This window comes from Rutidosis leptorrhynchoides, chromosome 6 (assembly GCF_046630445.1).
Source record: "Rutidosis leptorrhynchoides isolate AG116_Rl617_1_P2 chromosome 6, CSIRO_AGI_Rlap_v1, whole genome shotgun sequence".
NCBI classification, from domain to species: domain Eukaryota; kingdom Viridiplantae; phylum Streptophyta; class Magnoliopsida; order Asterales; family Asteraceae; genus Rutidosis; species Rutidosis leptorrhynchoides.
Genome location: NC_092338.1, coordinates 101,090,948 through 101,102,877, shown reverse-complemented (window position 1 = coordinate 101,102,877; position 11,930 = coordinate 101,090,948). Strand labels below are relative to the sequence as shown.

Genomic DNA, 11,930 nt, shown 5'->3' with positions numbered 1-11,930 from the left:
TTCTCATCACTATTCGTCGTAACTATGCCAGCTGTAATTCTGTCAGGTCCTTTGTTTATATACTTAAACAAATATTTGATCGCACCAGTCTGATTACACCATTCTACGTTTATATGTGACTGGTACCTTTTGAGAAGAAAAGAATTGTATGGAATAACAAATCCATTGTTTAGTACAGAATCACCTTTAGAGACATAACATCCATTATCACGTCTTCGATATAGAGGATACCCAGCATCATCAACAGATGTATGTTGTCTAAAAGGTTTTGGAAATAATTTAGAGCATCGCTTCTGGTCATTCATACAAGGACTTTTAGGATTTTGAGTACCACATGGACCATGCAACATAAAGTCAGCCACAAGTTCATACAATTCAGGATCTTTAGATTTGTCTGGTATTTCAGCAGAGATGATATTGTCCACATGCTGTGACGTTGGAAACTTATAAGGAGCTTTCAAAAATAGGAAGATGTGCGAATGAGGGAGTCCACGTTTTTGAAATTCTATTGTGTAAACAACTGCATAAAAATATTGTTTAATTCGCTGGATTAATAACTTTAATGAAAATAAGAAAAATACATGAAAAAAAAATCAAATGCATTAAACTGTTACAAATAATTTCATATAATACTTGTACCTAGAGTTTGTACATACCTGCTTCCACCTCTCCAAAAACATGATTGTCTTTGAAATCTTTGATCATACTATCAAGCTTCATTTTAAAAACTCTAGATAAAATATCAGGCCTGTCTTCCGAATTTAAATCCTTATTGTTTAGAAAACGGACAATTTCTGGCCACTTTGGATTGCAAGTAAAAGTTATGAACAAATCCGGATATCCAAAATGTCTGACTATTGCCATTGCATCCAAATAATTTTGCATCATATATCTAGAACCTCCTGTAAATGAAGAAGGCAATATTATCCTCTTTTCGGTGTTAGATGCTTTTGTATTTCCTCCGATGACATTGTTACGTACATCTTTATAGTTATCCGACCTAAGTTTTTTTTTTGTTGGGAACGTATATATGACAACCTCTCAGCCTCCATCATCGTATATGCGTCAACCAGAAATTGTTGATATAGCTTTTTGGCCATGTGGAGCAAAGAAGGTGTATATAACCTTTCTTGAAGGTAATATGCAAAGTACTCTCTAATGGTCACATCAGTATGACCAGAATTATTATTGCCATCAACATTCCTATGCTTGATACCACGTCTATAACCATCTTGTCCAAGAGGAAATAGTAATGGATACTGAAGGGAGAGGTAACCTGGATGCAATTCACTTATTCTCTTCAACTGGCCTGATTTGGTTTCAACAATAATATCTCGTTCCTCAAAAGAAGAATCTATGTCTCCAACAATTAATCCAGCTACTTCCGAAGCAGTAGGAAGATTATAAGTCCTACCGTCGGTGTTCCTTCTCGCTATCAGTCTTAATCTAAGACGTTGGTGTGGATTTTATTGAAAGCCATCCCTTGCCATTCTATAAGAAATAACATAAGGATTGCAAGCATCCAAAACTTTCTTAATCTCACTGATGAGTTCGGGATCAAGTGAGTCATTAGATTCCTCAACTCCACCTCCAATTCTGTTTGTAAAAAAAATTCAGTTAACAAAATATAAAAGTTTTATAGAATGTAATAATATAATCGATGAATGATATGTATGCCAAATATACCTTGCAGCATTCATGCGATGATGGACTTCATTTTTCGTATCGTAAATGTATAGTTGTGAAAATTTTGGATTACAACCATCATTAGGAAGAAGACTTCCGGTGAGATGACAATTCTGCCCCGATAACCTAAAGACATAGGGACCACGTCCATTATTCACAGATTTATCGATTTTACCTCCCATCGAAGTGAAAGAAAACATATTGTTGTAAGCCCTAAAATATTTCATAAAACTTTTGCTCTTTTGATGTTTGTTTTGATATAACCTCGTGAACAGGAGTGGAGGGTTTGGTATTTCTGGCAACTCAACTTTTCCTTGACCACAACACATCGAATACGAAGATTTCCTACCATTATGATTGTTTGTTAGTGTTTTAGAATGCCAAAGAATAGCACGGCACATGCTACAAATCGATAATGGGTCTCCGTGGTCCAAATAATCTGCATCAAAGAAAGGAAATTGAAAAAATTCCATTAACTCTGTGTATTAAGCATATTCGATAGTATATAACATTATCATATAATATGTATGATCATACCTTTAGAAATTCTATATAACTTTTTTATTTCCAACAATTGAGATTGTTGATCTGGTATTTTAGGTATTTGAATATCAAATACTGGGACAACAATATTAGGATTAACTCTTGCTTGACACTTATTCTTCCTTGTTGCTTTTGGATCTCGACAATTCGAGATATTTAAATTGTGTGTAATAATATTTGAATGAAGCAGATTGTTGTTTTGCACTTCAGTTGTGTGAATTCCTGAACAGAAAAAGAACAGCATATAACATAACATATACGTAGATATAAAATTGTCAATGATAATTAAATTAATTATTTACTATGACAAAATATAGTGTAATACCAAAAGATCCTCTATAATCGGACGGTGTATCATTCAGTGACGTAGATCCGGAGAGAAATATCTCACGGGTCAAAACAGATAAAGGAGTATCGAGGCCTGTTATAGTATGTACAATGATTAGATGTGTAACAATTTGCGGTCAACTATATTTCTTCACGATTACTTTCATAACAAAATCATACCAAGCGAATCATAGTGTGTACGGTTAGGCTTATGAATTGCCATATTAGGAGTTACACAAGGGTCCGTACTCGATGGAGATCCTATGTAATTGATTTCAGAAAAGGTGCTTGAACTTGGATGTAAAGAACCTGAAAAATAAATAGTTACGTTGATCCAACTGTGGCGTTCCGGGTGAAATAGTAACATATTAATTGATTAATATGTTACTAAAATGACTATGGAAACTTACATTGATCTAAATGTGGTGTTCCGGGTGAAATAGTGCTCATGACAGTTGAGGAGTCTTGTACTTGTAGTATGTTTTGACTTTTTCTTCTTTTATTAGAAAGAATAGTTGTGCGATGTTGTGTTTGTTGAGAGCTACTTGTAGGGCTATTACTCGAAAGAGGATTAATTATCAAACTGCCTTTTGATTGATGTCTTTGACCTGATAATACCCAACATATAATCAGCTTAAATCAATGATTCATAATGGTCTTGTAAATAGTTATACTTGCCTAATAGAAATTGCATTATGAAGTACTAACCACAATAACTTGTATATGAGTTACCAATGACACTTGAATTCCTTTGTGTCAAGCATACTGTTAGACAATCAAAATTTGGTTTAAACACAATACAACATAACAAATTAAATGAAAATCATTTAGGTAAAATTTACTCAAACAACAATAATTCAACTTACCATTGGAAACATTAGTTAGTGTACTTGTAGAAGACCTTGTGTATGTAGATTGTTGAGTAATGTTTATATCTTCAGCGGTATTCGTATACCTTGATACTGCAACTATGAATACATTATGCAGTAACATTAAACAATGTAGCACATCCACAATACCACAAGGATAATACGCTTACTTAAAATTTGTGCGAAAAGTAGTATGAACTTCACTTTTGCGTGCCTATAAGTTAAATCTACTCGTACAATTATACTGCTGGCAATGAATCCAAAACAAAAATCTATGTGTACCTTTTTTCGCAGCTGAGAGAAGAGTTCTTGAAGAAGATTTGTCTTTACTTCGAGATGTTGATGCTGGTAAGTGATTTTCTTTATTTGCATTCGAATGTGCACCATTGCTTCTTCTACTATTAAGAACTGATATGCTATGTTGTCTAACTTCTTTAGAGCTGTTATGATTCATTGTATTCTGTAATGGGTAATGATATATTTTGTTTCAAAATTAGTAGTGCGTATTAAATGTTAATATCATAGGAAAATCAAATTGGTTCAACATATGAAGTTCATTTAAGTTTAGAAGATACATGGAGAAGAACATGGATCTAAAAGTAAGTTAAGATACCTGGAGAAGAACATGGGTCAAAAAGAGATGCTAGGAATGTGAATGGTTTGTTTAGATGAAAAGAGATCTTGAATACCCACTAATCAAGAAATATTATGCACATTACCATATGTTAATGATTACATTTATCCGCTCACATTCCTATGAAAGTATATGCATTAAGTATTAAAGTTGATTTAATGTAAAAATTATAAATTATATATGTAGACATTTAACGCCACCATCTTCATTTATTATTATTTTTTTTATCACAGCCCCTTCGTTCTATCTTCTTTTCTTTATCCTATTAAAAAAAATTAAACACAACTCTAAATTTCATCTTAAGTGCCGATTTCTTTTTTTGATATTATATTATTTTTTCGCAAGTAGTCACGTATACAGGAGTGTTTGTCATTTTGAGATATTGGACGTCTGGAACATGTAACAATTACAGCCCAAATGACAATTGTTCAGAAGCCCAACTCTTAGATATTATACACGCTAATCAGCGTCTTATATACCAGCTGGCCCAACACTCTACATCAGCTTCGTTTCCTGCTGTTGGGCATGCTACAGCTCCGACCCAATATCTCAATTGGTGAAGTCACAATTTTAGTGGATCATAACACTGATTTCTTGTATAAGTACTTAGACAAAAAGCAGAATAGTTATAACAGAAAAATAAATACTTGAAAATGATGTAAAAAGGGTATTCCAATATCAATCATATTGATTGCCAAAATAGGAACCCATGTTCACATTCTTTTACATTCAAAGACCAATGTTTTTGCTATGTGGAAGCAAAATCAAAACATACATAGAAATCATCTAGCCAAAAGAAAGCATGGAAACATACATAACACCAAGTTCAAAAAAACACATATAAAGGACAATGAACTAAAACAACTAATCTCAAGGCTTCTCAATCTTCACTTCAACGAACTTCTTCTTCTTAGTACATGAACTGTCACCAACACCATCATTCTCCTCAATTTCACTCACACGCTTTAAAGATGGACTGGATTGAGTCTGAGAATCAACATCCAGTCCGGTTGATGAATCGCCAGTATAGGACAGAGAACCCTGCAAATATATTACAACAAAACAACATTAAGGTATTATGTATTATTAATGACAATGACCATGTTCGAGGAAGTTGTTTAATTTATTATGTACTTATGAAGAGTTATAATTTATAATCACCTTATTTTCAAGATCTTCAGCTTGAGAATCATCAATGTTTATGATAGGGTTTCTTTCGATTTCTTGGTCACCATTCTATTAATATCAATAAATGTCGCGAGTTAGTATCTGAAAAACGGCGAGAAGTTCGTATTAACAAAAGTCTTTATAAGTTTCCCGTGAACATCTACGTGGTTTTCAGGAATCAAGTTAATGAAATCAGAGATGGTGGTAGGATCCGTGCAAACTTTGTTGACTGTATAAACGTCATAATCAAAATCGGTATTAAAACTGGAAACTTCCACCTTGAACAAAACATTTTTGTCCACCAAATGAGAAAACTCATCAGGAAAGTCGTCATTCCCATCCTGAAAAACATACATGATTATTACAATTTCATCAATATCACCGTAAAAGGCTGTTATTTAGATACAACTCTAAATAGTACTCCGTATATGGTTGGTTAATTTTACCAACCTTTTGTTGTTTGTCATGTATCTCAGATGCTCGTTTTTTGATTAATTTCATCACAGGAGTATCAAACATCACAAAATTTGCAGTACCATTAGCGTCCTGAACTCTAATGTGAACTTTAAAGCTATAATTTTAAGAATAGGCATATAGTAAGCATCATACACTTGACAACAAAAAACTCAAACAATCAAACAGAAAGCAACAAATATATATGAGATTACCTTACAAAGACAGCAGCAGTCATTTCCTTGCATTTAGGGCAGTATAGCTTACCTTAATCAACAGTGGCATTACCTTCAATGTCGTTCACAATTTCTGACTTTTTCAAAACCTTCTTTTTGCATTTTCTGCAACCAATATAATTCCACCCATGCTCCTTTTGAAAAGACTTTATTTCAGCTAAGACCACACAAATCATAGGCTGCAAAACATTAATATAAAAGATTTAGAAATAGCATATTCAAGTCTGATTAGTTACAAAAGTAGATCGGATCATATAATACCTCAGTCGAACCAACTATATCCTCGATAGTCTTTTTCAGTATCGGGTTAAGAAAATCCGATACACCAGAATGAGTTACTTGGCTAGAAAGAACACTACCACCTTGACTTGATGAAGCATTGGCAATCTTAGAATTAAACGTTGCTCTAAACTCAACGATTTCAGGAACATCATTATCATCTATCCACATCTTCGTTCCAAACTTCGCATTTTGAAAAGATAGAGTTCCTAGAAATGTATTCAAAGGCATGTAAATAGTTTAGAAATATTCGATTTTGTCATTTCTTATAGCATTATGAACATAACCCATTGTGTAAACATTATTAAGTACCTTTCTCCACCCATAGTCTTATCCTACCAAACTGGAGTAAAATCACAGTCCCTTCTCTTTTGGTAGCAGAAGCATAATCATGAAATTTCTGTGCATAGTCAACCCATAGTTGAAGTTTCTCTATCACTCCACTACAGAATAGAGTAAAATATTAACGCAAATGTACAACATATAAGATGTATAGTTATAGATATTTATTATTTAGCTAAAAATGGGTGTTAGATTACTTCTCGTCTTGTACATCCAAAGTCATTTTTTCCCTATTTCACCTCCTTCACTTCCATCTTTCGTTTTATTGTACACGTCCAGATCAGTGCAATGTTGAACAACCCCAATAATATCTATAAAAAATGAGTTCAAAAGATACATCTAAGCACATTAACGACCATACGCATCACCATTATATGTATATGTATAAATATGGAAAGTAATCGAATACAAATTATATCTAAGAATGTGTCAGTACCAACGGGTAAATGTTCATTTTGACCATGGAGAGAAATCTCAGAAAAAGGAAAAAAAATTGAAACCGTTAACAGGGCCATTCCAGCTTAAACATCTGCACAACTTTGTACCATGCAAGAAGGTTAATTTGTACTTATGCTGGGTCATGGGATATTTCAGCTTCTTATTGTCACCCACAATAAACTTGCTTAACATGACCATAACACCTTCTTCCAGAACCGATTCAAAGTTGTGCATTAAACCATGCTTCACAGTAGCATGAATCTTATCACTCTACAAAAGCAACATACATAAGATTAATTATTATAAATCAATAATAAAGTTATGAGATATGTGCATCTTTTAAACATGAAAATCAGTATGAAAAATACCTTTTCATCCATTACTATCATCTCAACATTATAGTAAGTTTTTCACACACTTAGAAGCTTAACCTTAAGCTTCCATGAATCTTTGATAGTATCAAGATCTTCAATGAAATTGTAAGATTCGTTAGCCATTGAGATTGCGATATTACTGTATTTGTGTATGTGTATCTGTAGTTGAGTGAAGTTTAAGTTGGAGAGTGGGTCACTATATATAGAGGGATAATGACCTAATAGGGTTTGAGTTGTTTTCCTTGTGGGACGAATTTTTTAGTCAAATGTAATCAAATGCATATTTTTTGGAAAAGAAAATAATATCACGCCATGTTGATATTGGAAAAAGAAAACTGCTATTCAATGATGACATATATTGGGTACTTAAAAGTTGGCGTGTGATATGAAGTAAAAGTACATTATGTTTGGTGGTTTTCAAAAGTATGTGCTTAAAGTAGATTCTGTATTATGATATATGAAATTGTTTGGTGGTTTTCAAGGATAGTTGGCGTGTAATATTGGAAAGATGTCATATTTGTTATTTAATTATTTAATTATAGATAATATAATATGGTAAAATTTACATATAAAATTAATTACTGCAAAATATGACATCATCAATGACATGATATAATTGTGTTAAAGCACATTGTACAACATCTTAAAGCATGTGATTGTATCACTTCAAACTCCCTTTTTATAGATAAGAATAGATTATTTCCATTAACCACCCTTTCGTCACTTTTTGATCCATATAAACTATTTTATATGAAATTTCAATCTTACCCTTGTACTAATCAACATTATCATTTTTGTCTTTATGTAAAAAGTAAGGATAAAATTGTCCATTTATGTAAAAAAAAAAGTGTGTATGAAATAAAAAATGGTTGGTGAAAATCAACTTTTTTTTTTTTTTTTGTCAATTGACAATATATATATACATATATATACATATATATATATACATATATATACATATATATATATACATATATATACATATATATATATATATATATATATATATATATATATATATATATATATATATAGTTTACTCAATATACTCATAGTCACTATTTAACTATTAATATAAGTATCTTAAAAAAAATTAATACGGAGTAGTAAAATACTTAGAACACCAGAAAATTCTTGTCAACATTTTGGTCTAGTTCCTCCTCTTTAACGTCAGCAGTGACGTCATTAAATACTCCATGCACAAAATCTTCTATGTCTATTTTTTTATTATTTTTAATTTTAATTTCTTCAATAAACTCGTCATCGAAGCGTCCAGGTATATACGGTGGTCTCGAGATCTGTACGACTTTTTCCCAGTCAACGCCTTTGAAGAAATCATGACCCTTGATTTCCTCCACCGTTATTCTCTGTTTCGGATCCTTTTCCAATAATTTCCGGATCAAATCCCTCAACGGATTCGGTTCTCCAACTAGCTCCGGCGTCTTCGATAAAATCCGGTAAAACGTTTCCTTCCTGTTTATCCCACGAAACGGCGTCGTACCGTACAACATTTCATGCAAAACGACACCTAAACACCACCAGTCCACCGCGAAATCGTGGCCGTTGCCTTGTATCATTTCCGGCGACACGTATTCTTCCGTTCCGACGAACGAGTTTGACTTCGATATTGACTCGGTTTGAACCGGTTCTGAATTAACCGACTCGGCCGGGTGAACCGAATCATCTAATGAAATAATACTAGGCCGGAAGCAGTTTGAAAACCGTTTTTTCCTTTTTGTAGGACCCGATTTCGGTAACGGAGACGGTGTCGTTTTAATTGGAGAAGATCCAGATGAAACTTTCGGTGCAAGTTTCGTTGACAGATCGAAATCAACAAGCATTAGATGTCCGTTTTCCTGAATCATTACATTTTCAGGTTTTAAATCGCGATAAACAATCCCTAATCCGTGCAGATACTCCAATGCGAGTACTAATTCCGCCGCATAAAACCTAAAATAATTAATAATTCAACTTATTCAAGTTACATTCTCAGATTCATTTAATTTAAAACTAATTAAATTACAATGCTGACTTACAACTTCATTTAATTGAAATGAATACTCTGTATATATAATTATACCTGATATGATCTTCTGAAAACATTTTTTCGGTCTGTTTTTTACGGAGATAATTGAGATCACGTCCAGGACAAAAATCAATAGCGTAACCGACGATTTTATCAGTCGATAAAACGCCCCGAAGTTTCGGTAACAACGGATGATGACATCGTCGTAAAACCTCTTGTTCAAAACTAATTCTCTTGTACTCATTCTCATTACTATTTTTATTTTTCATTTTTTTCGCAATCGAAGCTTTAGAAATGGCCTTCAAAGCGAGCAATTCGTCGTCTTCATTTTGTACTAAAAACACCACACCTTTGGCGCCGCGACCTAACGGCGATATCGCCGTTAATTTATCAATTTTTAACGACGGAATTTGATCCGCGTTCATTGTGAGGAAGTTTGAAAATGTTCTGTTTGCTAATTTGATTTGATTCGATTAAATTTTTATGAGGTTTTTTGGTTTATATATGGAGTTGGTGAAGAAACTAGTGCGTGGGCGAGGGGTTTTGCTTAACACGGTTGATTAACAGGTAAACCTATAAAAAAAAGTCAAAAATAAGAAATGTTGTTTCTAGAAACTATTCAAAATTGAGGGCTTTCTTTTATTAGGAAGATGATTCTCACACATACTTTTTTTTGATCCTCACACATCTATTTTAATCTTTTACTCTTCTAATAATACTCAATTGATGTGTGAGGATCAAAAAAGTGTGTGTGAGAATCATCCCCCATTTACTAAACTCGTTTTTTATTTTATTTTAATTTCCGTTGGGAATTTTTCAAAACATAGTCGTTAAGATTATGCTTAAAAATTTAAGACATGCATAATTGCATTGTACATTTTTTATAACCACCTCAAATAACTACTTCGCTAATTCTAATGTACTACCATTAAAGCTTGAAAATTTCTCTTAAATATAGCCCTAAGAGTTAACATTAGAAAAATTCGTTAGTTTAATAGAAAATTATAACATACGTTTATCATACGAGTATCATACTGAGTATTATTTTTTATATTATATTATTAAATATTAATTTTTTTGTCCGTTCGATGCACGACTATAATTCTAATAAATTGTTGATCCTTAAACTTGCAATTTTTTAATAGAATAATTTAGATTGTATATAGAAAATCAGAAAGAAAAAAAAAACATGCAAGAATAAAACACTTGAAAAGTTCAAATGGTCTACAGAACTTGCAGGCCCTCTTTAAATTTTACATTGTTCGTGTGTTTTGTTAATTGTTATATTAGTATTCATGACATATAACACTACATTCAAACTACTACTCAATGTTTCTCGTCAAGAAAAGCTACATACAAGTGACCATGATTGAGAATATATACTTCTTAAAAACAACTCAGTTGTCGACAATTGCTGTTCTTACTTCTTGCTTATTAGTCATTAATTGAGAAAAAAAAATGCATTAGGTAGTGTCCTATCTTAAATTAGAAAATGATTCTTGTATTAATAAAATTGATATATATTTTATAAACATTCTTGTAATTAATAGATTCATATATGCATTCTTGTTCTTGTAATTAATATTAGACTTAATAAAAACTTTGAAAACTCCAAGATTAATTTATTACCTTTTCTCAAAATATTACTACCTGCAATTCTTTTTAGAAACCCACATTTCATCTCATTCATCGTTCATAAAATCTCATCTATATGATAAAAATTTATATCTCGTATTTAACATTCAACTAGTGAAATGATCCGTAGAACAACGGAAATGAAACAGTTTAATGATGTGTTTTAGATATTAAGTGAACGTAAATGCTAGTCATTTAGTTTAATGACCCGTGAAACCACAAATTTCGACTAAAAAACATGACGTAGTTTTTACAAACATATTGATATACTGTACTTAACTTGGTCAGAATAAATGAACTACATTTATTCTCTCGCGGCTTTCTTTCAAATTTCATCACAATTACAATTTTCGTTGTCATAAAAGCATACATTACAACATTTTATTGAGACATGTATTTCGTATGCATATGGAACGTAATTAATCCCGTAAAGAGAACGCATAGTTGAATAATAATAATAATATAATAATAATAAAGTTTGTTCTAAAATTGAGTATTTATATCTTTAATAATAATTATTAGGAATAACAAATGTCTCTTTATTTTTTTTTCTAAATTATTATATGAAGATTGTACAATATGCTTCAAAGTTTATACACGTGTTCATGGGGTGTTTTGTGAAAATTGTACAAATTTATTAAAGTTTGTACATATGGTTATGAGGATGTTTTATCATAAGGTTGTACATAATGCTTTAAATATTGTATATATGGTTAGTTTTACTATAATGTTGTACATAATGCTTCAAATATTGTACATATAGTCATGAGGTATTTTATTATAAGGTTGTACATAATGCTTCATATATTATACAATAAATATGTTAATATTTTTATTAAATATAATTAATTATTTTAATGACATTATCATGACGGGTTTAGAAATTTTTTCTTTATTTTTAAATTTTTTTAAAGCTTACAT

General features: G+C 31.7%; 2 protein-coding genes across 4 annotated transcripts; both read right to left on the bottom strand.

The window, feature by feature from the left end:
- Nucleotides 1–4,713: 4,713 nt before the first annotated feature.
- LOC139855859 (uncharacterized) lies at nucleotides 4,714–6,595 on the bottom strand. 2 transcript variants are annotated; one of them, XM_071845103.1, is made up of 7 exons: nucleotides 6,507–6,595; nucleotides 6,177–6,403; nucleotides 5,895–6,094; nucleotides 5,677–5,797; nucleotides 5,391–5,567; nucleotides 5,221–5,295; nucleotides 4,714–5,100 (listed from the first exon to the last, which is right to left on the bottom strand). In XM_071845103.1, exons 3-7 carry the CDS (start codon nucleotides 5,915–5,917, stop codon nucleotides 4,930–4,932), a joined length of 567 nt encoding a protein of 188 aa, XP_071701204.1. In that variant the 5' UTR covers nucleotides 5,918–6,094; nucleotides 6,177–6,403; nucleotides 6,507–6,595; the 3' UTR covers nucleotides 4,714–4,929. The 2 variants fall into 2 exon arrangements, with proteins under 2 accessions (XP_071701204.1, XP_071701205.1); XM_071845104.1 differs by having other exon boundaries at nucleotides 4,714–5,046; nucleotides 6,507–6,588.
- An 816-nt stretch (nucleotides 6,596–7,411) lies between these two features.
- On the bottom strand, nucleotides 7,412–9,832 carry LOC139855621 (serine/threonine-protein kinase OXI1-like). Of its 2 annotated transcripts, XM_071844865.1 has the most exons (3): nucleotides 9,429–9,832; nucleotides 8,464–9,298; nucleotides 7,412–7,440 (listed from the first exon to the last, which is right to left on the bottom strand). In XM_071844865.1, exons 1-2 carry the CDS (start codon nucleotides 9,797–9,799, stop codon nucleotides 8,464–8,466), a joined length of 1,206 nt encoding a protein of 401 aa, XP_071700966.1. In that variant the 5' UTR covers nucleotides 9,800–9,832; the 3' UTR covers nucleotides 7,412–7,440. The 2 variants fall into 2 exon arrangements, with proteins under 2 accessions (XP_071700966.1, XP_071700965.1); XM_071844864.1 differs by lacking the exon at nucleotides 7,412–7,440 and having other exon boundaries at nucleotides 8,422–9,298.
- Between the last annotated feature and the right edge of the window lie 2,098 nt (nucleotides 9,833–11,930).